This window comes from Tamandua tetradactyla, chromosome 4 (assembly GCF_023851605.1).
Source record: "Tamandua tetradactyla isolate mTamTet1 chromosome 4, mTamTet1.pri, whole genome shotgun sequence".
Taxonomy (NCBI): Eukaryota; Metazoa; Chordata; class Mammalia; order Pilosa; family Myrmecophagidae; genus Tamandua; species Tamandua tetradactyla.
Genome location: NC_135330.1, coordinates 14,940,697 through 14,957,522, shown reverse-complemented (window position 1 = coordinate 14,957,522; position 16,826 = coordinate 14,940,697). Strand labels below are relative to the sequence as shown.

At 34.7% G+C, this 16,826-nt stretch overlaps 1 protein-coding gene across 5 annotated transcripts in view; it reads right to left on the bottom strand.

Moving 5' to 3' along the window:
• Positions 1–16,826, bottom strand: part of ATF6 (activating transcription factor 6) — a 276,390-nt gene that overhangs the window by 155,476 nt on the left and 104,088 nt on the right. For all 5 annotated transcript variants that reach the window (XM_077156701.1, XM_077156699.1, XM_077156700.1 and 2 more), the window contains 3 exons: positions 8,405–8,518; positions 6,960–7,059; positions 775–842 (listed from right to left, as the gene is read on the bottom strand). In XM_077156701.1, the coding sequence (XP_077012816.1) occupies positions 775–842; positions 6,960–7,059; positions 8,405–8,518 (282 nt within the window). The remainder of the gene's footprint in view (positions 1–774; positions 843–6,959; positions 7,060–8,404; positions 8,519–16,826) is intronic.

Sequence of the window (16,826 nt, the reverse complement as noted above, 5' to 3'; positions counted from 1 at the left end):
ATGTATTATCCAATTTAATCATTATATCAACCGTGCAACCCATATTTGTAGACAAGGAAACTTAAATAAGTTAACCTTCTCCAGTGTGCACAGCAACTAAGTGGGTGGTATAATCTGACCTCTGTTCAACTCTAAAGTTATGATTTTTACCATAATACATATTGCCTCCCACATTATCTTTCCTTTTAATCAGCTAGGTTTTGGTCAACACATTTAAAATTCTCTAGGTACAGTACCCCTCTGAATCTTTCAAAACCTTTAGTACTGTATAGCGAAAAATGCATTTTAAGTCAAACGGGGTCTGAATTCAGGTTCTACCAATTATTGGTTCTATGACTCTGAAATTTATAACAACTTTCCTAGTTTCTTGATATATATAATAGGGATCATGGTTCAAGTTACTATATGATTTAAAGATAAAATGTAAAGCACTCAGCAGGATACCTAGAATGTTTCAAACATATACACACAAATAATATTCCCTATCCCTAGCCTCATGAAATAGATAAAAATCAAGGACAGTAGAGATAAGCGTATTTACGATTTTTAGCAAAATCATGACAGAATTCCGATTTTGTTTTTAAGGATTTGATAGAGTTAACCTGTTGAAATTATTTGGCTTTCTCCAACTGCTCAGAAGTATATATATATCATGTGGACTAATCTAAAGTCATAGATGAGCATAAACCGCAGGTGGAAGAGAAGTATGAATCAACTTTACTAAATTATTAGCTATTTAAAATTCCTTAGCTAAGCGCTTCCACACTCTCTTACCTGATACTAGTGGTTTCTGTGTATTGGACAGCCATCAGCTGAGAATTTGAACCCTGTTCCAGAGCACCCTGGAAGGGAAAAAAAAATGTTGTATGCCATAAAATGAACTTACATGAAAATTTTCCAAAATTGATTCCATCTACAGTCTACTACTAAATAGTCTATCACTAAAGGATTCATAAATTTTTTCCACAAATATTTTGACATTTTAAGGTCACATATCACATAACTAAATATCAGCATATAAATCAGAAAATTTCTTGTCACATTCTGGGCTGAGAGATGTGCCTTATTGGTAAGTTTTATGACCAAACCATACAAGTGTTACCAGACATATAACAACTTATGCTTGTCTAAAAAAGTTATGATACCAATGAAAAGTTCTTAAGATGTATGTAAGTTTCAAAATGAAACCATATCATAGAGTTTAACACAAAGATCTTCATGCATAAAAATCTGTAAGGACTAAACTATCAGTAAGAGATCCCACTGATGACTCTTTTGGAAAGAGAACAGTCTCATCAGGAACCACTAGTGGCCCACATATACCACACCGGCAATGTGTCTTCCACATAGCATCTGCTTTGCCCTGTGTCGCTTACATGCCCTCGCGACTTTGTAAGCTGATCTTCACAAGAGTTTTGTAAGGGTATCAGAGTCCAAGGACATATTGCTAATTATTATTATTATTATGTTAAGGAAGTACTCTCACTATAACTCTGGTCAAACAGTGACTTAATTATTTGTTTAATAATAAAACTCCTACATTTGTTCATTACAGTGCCTACTGATGCATCCTTCAGCAAACTTTTATAGAGTCAACTACTACATACACTAGGGCTATGAAGTTGAATATTTGGCCTTTGCCCTCAAGAAGCTCACCATTTGACTGGGAAGACAGTCATATGAATATAATACAATGTGATAAATGCTAAAACAGAAGAATACACAAAGAGTTAAGGGAGATAAGGAGAGGGGACAGTTTTGTTTGGTGACCAGAACAGGAAGAATATAGGGCTTCCAACTTCTGGCACTGTAACAAGTCAAGGTTCTTATTTCATAAAAATCTAATGGAGGTCTTGCATTTAATGGGTTTTCAATAAATGTTTGTTAAACAATAATGAAAACAAGACTAATACAATGCAAAGAAAAAATACAAATATACTTAAGTATTAAAATACTGTACTTACTGATTTAAGTAAATATTAATGTCAAAATTACCTTATAACTAGTTGATAAGTGTAAGGTTTAGAATGAGAAGATTAAACTGTTGGTGAATAAGAAATGATTTCTGATACCTAGAAAGTAGTAGAAGTCTGAAAGAAGTCAGATTTCTTTTTCTAGTCTCAGAAATGGGTTGGTAAACTGTAAGGTAAGCTGCATTATAGAGACATTAGGCAAATAGAAATGGCATATGCCATTTACTTATCTAAGATTTATACCAATTAGCAAAGAAACCTCTGAAAGTTTAGCCATAAGCTTTTACATTTTTAGCTATATGGATTTATTCAGCAAAAATTCAAAATAGAAAAGAACATGAAGCAGACAGAAATGAGGGGGTGTCAAAAATCTTTATGTTATAGATTCATCTGTTTTTTCCTTCAGTTCTGTCACTTTTTTGTATTTTGAAGCTTTGTTATTAAGGAACTGTACATTTAGAATTTTATGTCTTGATTAAATAAATGATCCTTCTATCAATATGAAATTTCCCTCTGTTCTTCTAAATACCCTTTGTCTGGACGTCTGCTTGTCTGATGCATATAGCCACACCAGCTTTCTAATGCTTATTGGTTGGATGGTACACGTAGTTTTCACCCTTCCATTTTCAATTTGTCTCTTTACATTTAAAGTATATTTCTTATAAACAGCATGTAGTAGGGTCTTTCTTTCTTAAGAAAAAATCCATTTTGATAATCTGCCCTTTAATTGATGTTACGTTGCCCATTAAATTTAATTACTAGCATGGCTGGGTTTAACTCTACGATCTTGGTATATATTTTCTATTTATCCTATTTGCTCTTTGTTTGCTCCTCTTTTCCCTGTCTTCTTTTGATTAAATTGCTTATTTTTAGTATTCCATTTTTATATCTTGTATTGGCTTTTCAGCTATACTTATTTATTTTTAAGTGGTTGCACTAGAGATGATATATTAATCTTTAAGCTCCCACAGTCTACCTTCAAATATTATTTGAACAATATAGAAACTTTATAAGAGTATAATTCCATTTACTCTCTTTTCTGTTCCTAATGTTTTACTTCTATATATGCTATAAACCCAACAATAAATTAGTAGTTTTACTTTTAAAAGACAATAGTCTTTTTAAGAAATTTAAATATACACACACCTAAAAATAGATATTTTTTATTTTAACCAGCTATTTACCTGTTCTGGTGCTCTCTGTTCCTGCTTATCTGGGGTTCTACTTGGTACTACAATTTAAGTACTTCTTACTCTAAGTCTAAAACACTCCTATTAGTATTTCTTACAGTGCAGGTCCACTGGAGACAAATTCTCTCAGTTTTTGTCTGAAAATTTCCTTATTTTGCCTTCAATTTGAAGGATATTTTCACAACTTTCCCCTATAACTTTTTAAAAACTCAAAATCTAGGAAGAGGATGGAATTATGAAATAAGGCAAGCCAAATCAAGGACATAAGGCTAAAAGATGACAGAAATTTCAAAGTAATGTCAATTCATCAAATCTACAGACTACTTTATATGATTTTTGTGGGTTTTTTTACCATCTGAAAGAGGTAATTATGAGGAAAAAGAAGGTTGAAATGAGGAGAGAAGACAAAGCACAGTAGGTGTAGACTCTGTACACTAAGAAAGAGAATCAGAGATTCCTACTTGTTCTGGTATTGACAACAGCAGAAGCAGAATGATTATTCTCCTCCTGACTGACCAAGAACTTCTCTTACCTTTGATAAATCTAGTCATTCCTGTCATTTCCTTGATTTAAAGGAAAGCGTCCCACATTCATGAGTATTATCTAAGCTCCCTTCAGAAAGATATGCACCCAAAATAGCAGAGAAAAAGATAAGACTTTGGATTAAACTATAAATCTCTTCCAAATACGGAAAGGCTGTACAACTAAAACAAAATTATTTTCCTCATAGTAGAACTCCTTCAAATTAAAGAATACCAAGCACTCCTTTCCAACAGTAACCTCTCCATTCATTTATCCAATGAACAGGAAAGAATAGCATGAAAAATTCTATCAAAAGATAAAGCCAAAACCAAATAAAAAGATAAAGCAAAAAACTTTTCTAAACCAATCATTTTAATCTAATTTTTCATAAAGTCCATTATACAAACTGAATATATCACTTCCTTCTGGGATTATTTACTATGATGGTCTATTCCTGCCTCTTTTCATGCTCTTCCCCCGTAGGGCCAAGTCTGAAAGCCTGGAAACCACATCTCAAACATTTTTGCCACCAAGATTCTGAATACAATTTAAGTTTTGCCAATAAGATGCACTTGTGCCAGATTTGGAAAGTAGAAGGGAGGTAAAGTCCATTTTTCCTCTGGCATTAGGCATATGATGTGTAGGCTTTGACTGACTTGAATTTTTGCAGTACTGGATTCAGCATTCCCATGCCAGTCAGTAGCTTTGGGACTCTGTGGTATCTGTTTCCTTGGTAGTGATTTCCTGAAGACTCTAGAAGTTCTGACAACAAGTATAGTTGCCACAGTAGGTGAACAAAGGTGTCAGAAAGGTTCAAAGAGCCACATACTGGATAATCATAGACTCACAGAATGTCAGAGTGTAGAGCTCATATAGAGTTGTGCAGGTCATCTAGACTAACTTCATTATGTTATAAATGAAAACAGCTACCTGAATGGTTAATAGTCCATGTTTCTCAATATCATTGTAGTGTATTTTTGAACATACTGCACACTGCTTCCAATTAGTCCCCAAATAACAAAATAGTTAAGGTGTTTCATTAGCATATAAACATGCAAACCTGGTGAACTATTTCCCATCCAAAAATAAAATCCTTTCCTTAATCCCTTTAGCTACTCCATTTCTCTGTTACCATCTATGGAGATCACTCTGAAATAATTTTCTCCATTTCTTCATGTATTATTACATCCTGAATTCATTTCAGTCAGGCTTTTATCATCACCATTCCAAGGACATCACTTTGTCAAAAAGTCACCAACAAGCTCCAATGATCAAACCCATGGTTATTTCTCAGTCCTCAATTTACTCAGTATCTCTTAGACTCTCTAATAGTTAATTAATTCTTCTTTCTGAAAAAACTCTTTGCTTGGGTTTTGGGATACTGTTATTCTCCATTTTCTCTTACCTCACTATCTTCCTTTTCAAATGCTGGTTCTTCCTCCTCTCCCAGCCTCTAATACTGGAGGTGTGCATGCTTGGCTCCTCACTGTCTCACCTCTTTACTGTCTTCTAAGGTGATATCTCAAATTAAACTTCCAGTCTCAATCTCTCTCCTAAACTCCAGAACTGTATTGTGCACTTGACTTCACTGAATGTCTAATAGCTATATCAAACTTAACATGTCTAAAATTTGTTTCTTATCTCCACTCCTCCTTTCCCAGTCTTCCTTATCTCAGTAAATGGCATCACCTTTTATACAGTTGCTAAGGTATAAAAATTATCATTGATTCCTTTTTATTCCAAATGAATAGCTTTGGAATATTTCTATCAGCTTTATCTTCAAAATATATCCAAATATTTTCCACCACTTCCACATGTACACTGATTTGGTCATAATGATCTCTCACCTAAACTTGTGAAATGGCTGCTTAACTTGTCTCCCCACTGTCAATCATGTCTTCCACCATGGTCTACCCTATATAGCAGCTAGAGTGATTTTTTTTAAAAAAACATAAGTCAGATCAAGTCATTTCTCTGTTCAAACCTTCAATGCCTTCCCCTCATACCAAGAATGAAATCCAAAGTTTTCATTATAGCCTATGAGGTTTGATATGATTTAGTCTCTACTGTCACTCTGACCTCATTTCCTACCACACTTTCTTCAGTTACTGCATTTCAGCCTTACTGAACTTGATATTCCTCTAATATGCAAACCATTCTCTCTTGAGGATCTTTATATTTTTCTTTTCTTTGTCTAAGAGCTCTTACCCCAGATTTTCCCCCATATATTTTTATTGTTTGCTCATTTTCTGTCTATGGCTGAAGAAACATTATAGTCTTACAAAATCCTTTCCTTCTCCCTGAGCACACAAGAAGACTACATGTCCTCAGTCTCCCTTGCCGTAGGTTAGTTAATGTGACAGAGTTTAAGACAACTGAACATTGATTAAAATCCAGGCCAGATGCCCAAAACATTTGGATTAATCTTTCAAGATCTCTCTCCCTCAACATCCAAAGCAAGAAGCAAAGGAGCAATTTATCTTTCAATTCAAACCCTAACCTACCATCCTTCTTTATTTTTCTTTAGAAAAACTTATCTCTATTTTTAGGTTTATATAATGATTTACTTATTAATTATCTATTACTATATTTACTTATTTATTTTTTATTATTATTACTTGTTTATTACGCCACTACAATGAAAGTTCCATGAAGGGAGGAACTTTATCACACTAATTACTGCATTCCCAGGGACTAGAATAGTACCTGCTCATTAGGATTACATTTATTGAGATTCTACAATGTGCCAGTTGCTAGTCTCTGTGCTTCAGAAGTAGTAGTAAATATTTTATAAATTAAAGAGTGATTATAAATGGTACTTTGGAGCAAACAACATTAAGTTGGAAGCCCTACTAAATAAGTTCTAAATAAGAGCTGTCATTAAGCTGTAGTAGTATATGCCTTCATTTAAAACGTCCTACACATCCTTGCCGCCCCATGTTTCAGTATCTTCTTTTTGAAAACTTCTAAGACAGAGGAGATAAAACAGTATCACTTACTATACCATTTACGTCTGAAGTATTTTATATAGATTTCAATATACAAACTCCTGGCTTGAAAGCAAATTTGAGGGAGAGATTAGGAAACAGCAACACGTGTGAGGAAGTTATACTAGTGCTATAAAATCTTGGAGGAGGATTTCAGTGGTAGTGACAGCTGCATCTCAGCAGCTAAATAAAGCTCCTCAAATCTTTCAGGGAAAAAGAATAACCCAGCTGGGAGAAGCCTTTCAACAAATACGTCAATCATTGTTCGAAGACGAGCAGAAACATACCTGAAGAATACGAGTTTTCTGTTGATTATTTGTCATTCTTCTTGACTTGGTCCTTTCCACTTCATGTCTATGAACCCACCCTCGAAGTTCATGATTTAACCTATAAAACAGCTTAATTAATATAATATATTTCATAGAAACAAAAGTCTCACTCCTTCTTTGGAAATAAATTTATTCACATTCTGTAGGTTCCAAAGAGGATTCCAAGTGGCTGATAACTCATTATGAGTTTTTGACTTGAAAAAGCTAAGACACTCTAATGTTAATTTGTTTTTTATTTATTTATCGATTTTACTACATTAATTTTGATATTTAGAATTTTGCATTACTGAGTCTTCAAGAAGTGGCTCTGTAAAGTCTAGACAGAGTCCCCTCTCTTGGAGTTGAATCACTTTTCTTGGTAAGTGGGGACTGTGTGTACCCTAAAGAGAAAAGCCCTGGCCTTGGACAGACAGTGAGCTGGTCCACTTTTTACTGGATTTGATACTTTTATTCTACTCTCTGAACATGTGCCACTTGTTCTTCAATTTTTTTTTTACAAAGATAAGTTTATTACATGATAGCCTCCCTCAATCATGAGTTCAAAATTCAAGGAAAATCATAACTAAGTGCCTGCCAAATATAAATATTAGACGCAAAAATTTTCCCACAAAAAAGTATTTGCAGTTTCTACTCTTGGGTTGTGTATACACAAACTTCTGAGATGATGGGAAGAACTTAACAAGTCACAGGACTATGAACAAATGGACACATGTAAGCCTTTTAAAAGCATGCTCTTTGGAGAGAAGGAAAAGAATGAACTAAACTGCAACGTACACACACACACAAAAAATCAATGCACCATAATTCAAATATTCTAACATTGGATATTTAAAAAAGTCCAGTTCTTATATAACTCCTCTTTATTTTGCTTACCTTTGGAGTAATTTTGAAGATGATAGTATATGCTTATTTAACTATACTTGGTTACTATTTATCACACACAAAAAAACACAGGTATTTTATGGGGTTCAGGGATAGGGCCCAAAATCACAGGAAAAAAATTCAAGGGTAAAGCTGATAAGGAAGGGTAACTGGGAAAATATCACCTGAATCACATATCCTTAAATTATTAACTTTCTAATTTGAGGAAAAAGGTTCCTTTCACTATTAATGTTACCATCAGTATGCCTGAATTTTTATATAAATATCATTCTGTAGTTTTCAAATATTAAGACATATTTAACTATGTAAGCAACAATACCAGCACCTGAAATAGACCCATCAGGATCTCTAACAGATTGCTGGGGAAATTAGAAAACAATTGATATACCTATGATTATCTAGCAAGTAATTCAAAAACTTCTCTCAGCCATGTAGCCAATCTGAACAAATAACTTTTCTAGGTTCCAAAGATAAATACAGGAACCCATTCAGATAGTTCTGTAGCAATCTACAACACTCACCTGAGAGATTCTGTTGTGTTAATTAGGGGTTGACAGGGAGGAGGAGGAATATAGAGTAGTGGTTCCTCAGTTAGCACCATCAGGGCTTTGTCATTTGAAATCGAATGATCATATCTGAAACACATATGCACAAAATTTGTTTCCTAAGAAGACAGTTGTTATAAGAAAATCATCACTACTACTAACTCTTCATGCAAATAAAAATACAGTAAATAGAACATATTCCTAGAAGCACATGCAATAAAAAGGAGGAAGATATAGCCTACAGATCACAAATGTCATTTTCCAATTTTCTATGGCGATACCATGGTAATTCAAATTTATCTGGCCACATCTTGAACAATTATTATGTATGAAAAACTAGGGATACATTGATAACACATGTTCCTGCCTTCAATGAGCTCTTAGTCAAGGCATACACAATGCCTAAAGGAGGTGATACAATGGGAGAAATTGAGTGAAAGAACACCTAGCTGATAGAAAAGACAGTATTACGTGACCAAAACTGAAGTTTTGCAATCATTCATAATTCTATGATAACAAAGCTAAATAGTATCCTCAAAAAAGGCACATGTGGCCTAATGTAAACTATGGAATGTAGTTAATATTATAATTACAATAACATTCTTTCATTTGAAAAGTACCTCACGGATGCAAAATATTAATAATAGGGAAATTGTGGGGGAAGGGAGGTATGGGGCTGTATGGGAATCTTGTACTTTCTGTAAGCCTACATTTACTCTAATTAAAAGGAAAAAACATCACCAAAAAAGCAAAGAAATGGGAACCTAAGATATATACTGAGGAATAAAAACAATGAATTGAAACTGACTCAGCCAAAGAGAGAAAAGGATTGGAGAGAAAAAAAATGCATGTGGCAAGGGTTGCATAGAAGGCATAAAATACTTTGCAGAACTAAAAGAAATCACAGAAGATCTAAACAAATGGAAGGGCGTACCATATTCATGGATTGGAAGACTAAATATATTTAGATGTCAATTCTACCTAAATTGATTTATACATTCAATGCAATACCAATTAAAATCCCAAAAACTTACTTTTCAGAAATAGAAAAACCAATAACCAAATTTATCTGGAAGGGCAGGGTGCCTGGAACAGCTAAAAATATCCTGGTCTTGCACTACTTGACTTTAAGGCATATTATGGTACTGGCATAAAGATAGACACACTGACGAATGGAATCAAATAGAGTGTTCAGATATAGACCCTGTCATCTACGGACAATTGATCTTTGATAAGGCAGTCAAGCAAACTCACCTGAGACAGAACAGTCTCTTCAATAAATGGTGCCTAGAGAACTGGATATCCACATGCAAAAGAATGAAAGAGGATCCATATCTCACACCCTATACAAAAATTAACTCAAAATGGATCAAAACCTAAACAGTAGATCTAAGGCCATAAAAGTGTTAGAAGAAAATGCAGGGAAATATCTTATAAATCTTACAATAGGAGGTGGTTTCCTAGATCTTACACCCAAAGCACGAGCATTGAAGAAAGAAAAAAAGACATGGGAACTGCTCAAAACTGAACACTTTGGTGCATCAAAGAACTTTGTCAAGAAAGTAAAAAGACAACCTACACAATGTGAGACAATATTTGGAAATGATATATCAGATAAGGGTCTAGTATCCAGAATATATAAAGAGATTGTTCAACTCAACAACAAAAGACAATCCAATTACAAAATGGGCAAAAGACATGAACAGACACTTCTCAGAAGAGGAAATACAAATGGCTGGAAGGCACATGAAAAGATGCTCAATTTCCCCGGCTATTAGGGAAATGCAAATCAAAACCACAATGCAAATCAAAACTACAATCTCACACCCATCAGAATGGTCATTATCAATAAAACAGAAAACCACAAGTGCTGGAGAGGATGTGGAGAAAGAGGCACACTTATCCACAGTTGGTGGGGAATGTCAAATGGTACAATTGCTGTGGAAAGCAGTTTGGCGGTTCCTCAGAAAGCGAAGTATAGAATTGCCATATGACCCGGCAATACCATTGCTAGGTATCTACTCAGAGGACACAAGACAAGGACACAAAAGGACATTTGCACACCAGTGTTTATAGCAGCATTACTTACAATTGCAAAGAGATAGAAACAGACAAAATGTCCATTAACAGACGAGTGACTAAATAAGCTGTGGTATGTACATGTGATGGAATATTATGCAGCTGTAAGACAGAATAAAGTTATGAAGTATGTAACAATATGGATGGACCTTGAGGATATTATACTGAGTGAGATTAGCCAGAAATAATAGGGCAAATACTGTATGGTCTCACTGATATGAACTAAAACTAGTGAATGAACTTGGAGAATTTCAGTTAAGAACAGAGACCAACAAGAGATAGAAATAAGGTAGATATTGGGTAATTGGAATTGATGGGATATAGATTGTGCAACAGGACTGATTGTAAACATTCAGAAATGGATAGCACAATACTACCTAACTGTAATACAATAATGTTAGTACACTGAATGAAGCTGAATGTGAGAATGACAGAGGGAGGAGGGCTGGGGGCACAAATGAAATCAGAAGAAAGATAGACGACAAAGATTAAGATGGCTGAGAGTGTATAATGATAGTGACTAAATGTATAAATTTTAAAATGTTTTTGCATGAGCAATAACAAAGGAATGTCAATCCTGCAGAATGTTGAAAATAGATGGTAATTCATATTTTAAACTTTAACTTATGTGTGAAACTAAAGCAAAAAATGTTTATTAGATACAAAATTGATATTTTGACTAGTGCAGTTCCTAATATAACTTATGTGGAAAGTTTAATTGAACACCATGAATACATGGAACCTTGAGTAGGGGATGAGATTTTGTAGGTTTGTCCAGAGTGATGCCCTGATAAATCCCAGAGAGATTTGAACAGTGAATAAAGAAGTATTTGCAAAGCCCCTGGGGGGAATGACAAGAAAGAGGGAAAAATCAACTTCCCTATGTGGAGAATTCCTAATGGGACACCCAAAGCAATAGGTCAAGCCCTCAATCTTGGGGTTTGTTCATATCAAACTTATCCCCACAAAGGACAGACTAAGCCTACTTAAAATTAGGCCTAAGAGTCATCCCCAGAGAATCTCTTTTGTTGCTGAGATATAGCCTCTCTCTCTCAGCCAACACAGCAAGCAAACTCACTGCCCTTCCCCTCTTTACATGGGACATGACTCCCAGGGGTATAAACCTTCCTGGCAACATGGGACAGAAATCCTAGAATGCACTGGGACTCAGCATCAAGGATTGAGAAAACCTTTGCAACAAAAAGAGGGAAGAGAGAAAAGAGACAAAATAAAGTGTCAATGGCTGAGAGATTTCAAACAGTGTCAAGAGGTTATCCTGGAGGTTATTCTTACGCATTATATAGATATCATCTTTTTAGTTAAGGTATAATGGAGAGGCTGGAAGAAAATGCCTGAACATGCAGAGTTGTGATCCAGTAGCCATGTTTCTTAAAGATGATTGTATAATGGTAAAGTTTTTGCAGTGTGACTGTGTGATTGTGAAAACCTTGTGTCTGATGTTCCTTTTATCTACCTTATGGACAGATGAGTAAAACATATGGATTAAAAATAAACAAATGGGGAACAAATATTAAAATAAATTTAGTAGATTGAAATGATAGGGATCAATGAAAGGGAGGGGCAAGGGGTATGGTATGTGTGAATTTTTTTCTTTTTATATTTTTTTCTGAATTGATGCAAATGTTCTAAGAAATGATCGTGGTGATGAATATACAACTATGTGATTATATTGTGAGTTATTGATTATATACTCAGAATGGAATGATGATATGGTAAGAATGTTCATATTTGCATGTCATTATGTTTAAAAAAAATTTTTTAAAAAGTTATAGGAGAAAAATGAAAGAGTTAAAAACCTGAATATAAATATTAGAATCATGAAGGATTCTGAATCACGAAAAAGATACAAGATGATATTAACCAGTTACAGCTTCAAAAAATATACTTTCCTAACCATCAAGCTGATCCATATGATCCATATGATAGGAATTTATATCTAGGATGTGATATCTGGAAGCAAAACTTGAGTTGAAAACTAGAGTTTGAACTGGGAATATTATTTTTTATATCTTTAAAAGGTCTGCTATTTTAACCTCTCTCAGTAAGAAATCTTAGCGCTATCTTTAACTTCTTATATACAATGCTCTGGATTTAGAAAACTGGATCTGCTAAAACTCAGGGGGAAAAATGTAAACACTTTCAGATTCAGACAGCTAGATTTGCACTTTTCATTTATTCATTCCACAAGTATTTACTGAATACCAAATGTGTGTCAGGCATTACGAGAGGTGCTGGGAATCCAAAAGGGAACAAGAGAAACAAAGTCTCTATTCTCAAAGACCTTCATGGGTAGATGGCCCAAATACAAGAAAACACATAAAATAAATCCTAACTGTGGTTAGGTGCCATGAAAGAAACAAACAAATGGATGAAACAGAAAACCAACAACAGCAACTACGTCAGATAAAATGTCTAGGAAGGAGATGGTATTTAAGTCAAGTTCAAAAAATAAGAAGAACCCAATCTTACGGAAACTGAAGGTAGAATGTTGCAGGTAGAGGCAGATGAGAAAAAAGGCAGGTTTGAGGAACTTAAAGACATGTGGGTGAAGAGTTGTGAGCAAGTGGGGAGGGGCACAAGATGAGGTTGTAAAGGCAGACATAAGATCATAAGGAGCTCCTAAATGTAATGAGAAGTCACAAAAGTGTTTAACTAGAGAAGTGATATATGTCAATTTATATTTATACCTTGCCATTATACCCAAAATAGATTAGATGAGACAAGAGGGGAAGCTGAGAGACCAGTTAGGAGAAAGCTCTATAGTAATCCAGGTAAGAGCTGATGACAGTTTGGGCTAGAGTGGCAATCAGAGATGGAAAGAAGTAGACCAATTTAAGACAATTTGTGGGGAAAAAATTAACAGCACACGTTGAAAGGGAAGAATGAGGATTTTTCAATTAAGCAAATGAAGTGAGAAAGACTATGGTAGAGAACTGGTTGGAGGTAAAATTGTCAGAGAGAGAGACCTACAGATCCACTGCAGACATGTTCAGTTTGAAATGTCAAAAGAGAGATGTCAAAGAGACTACTAGATATATGAATCAGTAGACTCAGAAGAGAAGTCTCGATTGAAAACATAAATTTGAAAGTCATCAGGATATGAAGATATGGATTGTATGCTAAATTATTGATGAGATCACCTAGGTAGAAAAAAACAAAAAAGTCCACAGTACCAAACCTTGAGATTTGTATAGAGGAGGTACCTAGAAAGAAGACTGCAAAACAGCAGCAAGTAAGGAAGAAGGAAAACTAAAACATGTAGTTAACACAAAAGGACCATGTTTCAGGAGGGAGTGATTCACACAACCAAATGTTGAGAAAAGGCCAAGTAAGAGTAAGACAGAAGTTTCCATTGAATTTGGCAACAATGAAACCACTGGCTCTCTTAACAAATGGGGAAAACTAACTTCAAGTTAAAAGTTAGAGACATCTATGTATGTCACACAGAGGTGTTAAAAAGCAATAGCTGATTATTTATAGAGCATTCTTCTCTGTAACTTGAACCAGGAACTTTCTTGATCTTCCCTTTTGATTACCAGGGTTAAACTGTTTGGAATAAAACAGAGATGCTGGTACAGAGGTAATGACAGCACACACAAAAAGATCGGCCTAAAATTAGGTGTTTAGGGGAAAGAAAAAAAAATCCATCTTTTACTGATAAATGTACACTCTTCTCAATGCCTATAAGGGGAAGCTGTTTGCCACAGTTAAGCATCAGGAAGTCACATGTGTTATTTTAAAAATCATGTCTGCATACAAATGCCGTAGTCCATCAGAAAAGTCCAAAACGGCATTTGAAAATACATTTATGATTTATGATTTTTCCATGTGATAAACTCTAGCAATGATTTCTGTATGTCTGTGCTGACACACTTTGTTGTATCAGCCAAAAGTACTCTTTGGAAAGAAAAAAAAACCTGATAGGAGAAATACCAGGAAAGGGACTGAGTGGAGTTGAAGGAGAAAGGAAAGGGCAATTCTAAGCCAACATGCAATCTGGAGATAATTAAGGCCTACATAAAAAACCCTGAGATGGTCAGAATTCTAGATGCTTGCAAACCATCATTTGTCAATATAAAAAAATTCATGAAACAAATCATGAAAGTATAGGGCAATGCTAGGGAGCTAGAGTTAATTGAGAATTCCTGGAATAAAGACAAGTTCTGAGTGACATCTGATACATAGGGTGACCACCCTTTCTTGTCTCCAAGACAGTCCCAATTTATGCCTGAATGTCCTGGTGTAATTACTAGCACTACCTTTCGTTCTTAAAAAGTAAGTGTCCCAGTTTTGTCAATAAATTACATGGTCATACTATTTATATGCCATACATTTCAAAGATTGAAAAAAATATGCAGTTAATTAATGATGAGCAAATACAAAATTGTAAACTATAGGGTTAGAATCTATCTATTTTTATTTGAGTTAGCCAAAAGACGGAAGCAACCCAAGTTTCCATCAACAGATGAATAGATAAGCAAAATGTGGTATATCAATGCAATGTAATATTACTCAGTTGTAAAAAGGAATGAAAGTTCTGATATATGCAACAACACGGTTGAACTTTGAACATCATGTTGAGTACAATCAGCCAGACATAAAATAACTATTATATGATTTTGCTTATATGAAATAACTAGAATATGCAAATTAATAGAGACAGAAAGTATATAGGTTACCAGGGGTAATGAGGAGACTGGGGGTAAGGATGGGGATTAGAGCTTTAATGCTTAATGGGTACAGAATCTCTGTTTGAATGGTGGAAAAGTCTTGGTAATAGATAGTGGTGACAGTAGCACAACATTGTGAATGTAATTAATACCACTGAATTTAGTGCTTGAAAGTGGTTAAAATGAGGAGGAGTCTTATGTTGTATATATGTTAACACGATATAAATAAGCATACATACATAATATATGCATGGTAGACACACATGTGCCACAGCTGAACATAAATGAACCACCTGAAATTCAGCTAAAAGCAAATTCGTATTTGGTACTTTCAAGTGGTTCACTATTGGCATCTTTTATTCAGTACTTAAAAATAAAAGCAAGAATATTGGGTGGGCTATGGTGGCTCAGCAGCAGAGTTCTTGCCTGCCATGCCAGAGACCTGGGTTTGATTCCCAGTACCTGCCCATGTAAAAAAATAAATAAATAAAATAAAATAAAAGCAAGACTATCAAATTAATGGACTGATATATTTATTCAAATCTTCCAAACTGCTCAATAACAATCTTACGTATTTCAACAGATTTGTAAAATAGCCAAAAATCCATAAGCTTTTCCCTTTCTTACCAAGACCAGTAACCTAGACTATCCACAGGCAATTGGTGACTTTGGGGTGGGAGTCAGGGGCAGAGAGAAAGTGAGCATTTCACATAGTACTTTGAAGGTTGATCAGTGACAGCCTGAAATGCATTCAAATCTCTAGGACACACTACTACAATCAAATGTGAACAAATAAATGAAGATTTCTATTTATTCTAGTATAAACAGTTGTTACCTGAACTATAATTTCAAGTATCTAATCACAAACTTGTTCTTGTTTTTAGCAACAAGTTAAATGTACCTAAAGGGCATACTCTCAACCCTTAAAAATCTAAAGATGGTTAAATTTAAAATATAATTTTTGGTGGATCTCATGTGGACAACAGCAGAACTCAAAGTTACAGAACATGTAGGGCAATCCCAGGCAAATTATTTAGTTAAATTAGAGATATTATTAAACTTTAGCAATATTCAGGGAGACTGGTAAGTGATCTCTATCATAAATATTTCAAAAGAATGGCCTCTGTAAGCCAACTGCAAAATAAACTCACTTCCGTCCCCTGTACATGGGACTTAACTCCCAAGGGTGTATATCTCCCTAGCAATGTGGGACATGACTCCCAGAAATGAGCTTGGCCCTGGCATCATGGGTTTGAGAAAACCTTCTTGACCAAAAGGGCAAAAGAAATTAAACAAAATAGAGTTTCAGTAGCTAAGAGATCTCAAATAGAGTCAAGAGATCATTCTGGAGGTTATTCTTATGCATTATATAGATATTACTTTTCAGTTTCTAGTATATTAGAATAGCTAAAGGGAAATATCTGAAACTGTTGAACTATAGTCCAGAAGCCTTGATTCTTGATGATGATTGTGTAGCTATATAGCTTTTATTATGTCACCATGTGATTGTGAAAAACTTATGACTGACACTCTGTTTATTCAGTGTATGGGCAGATGAGTAAGAAAATAAAGACAAAACTATATAAATAATAGGGAGGATAAGGGATATGGGATGTTTTGGGTGTTCT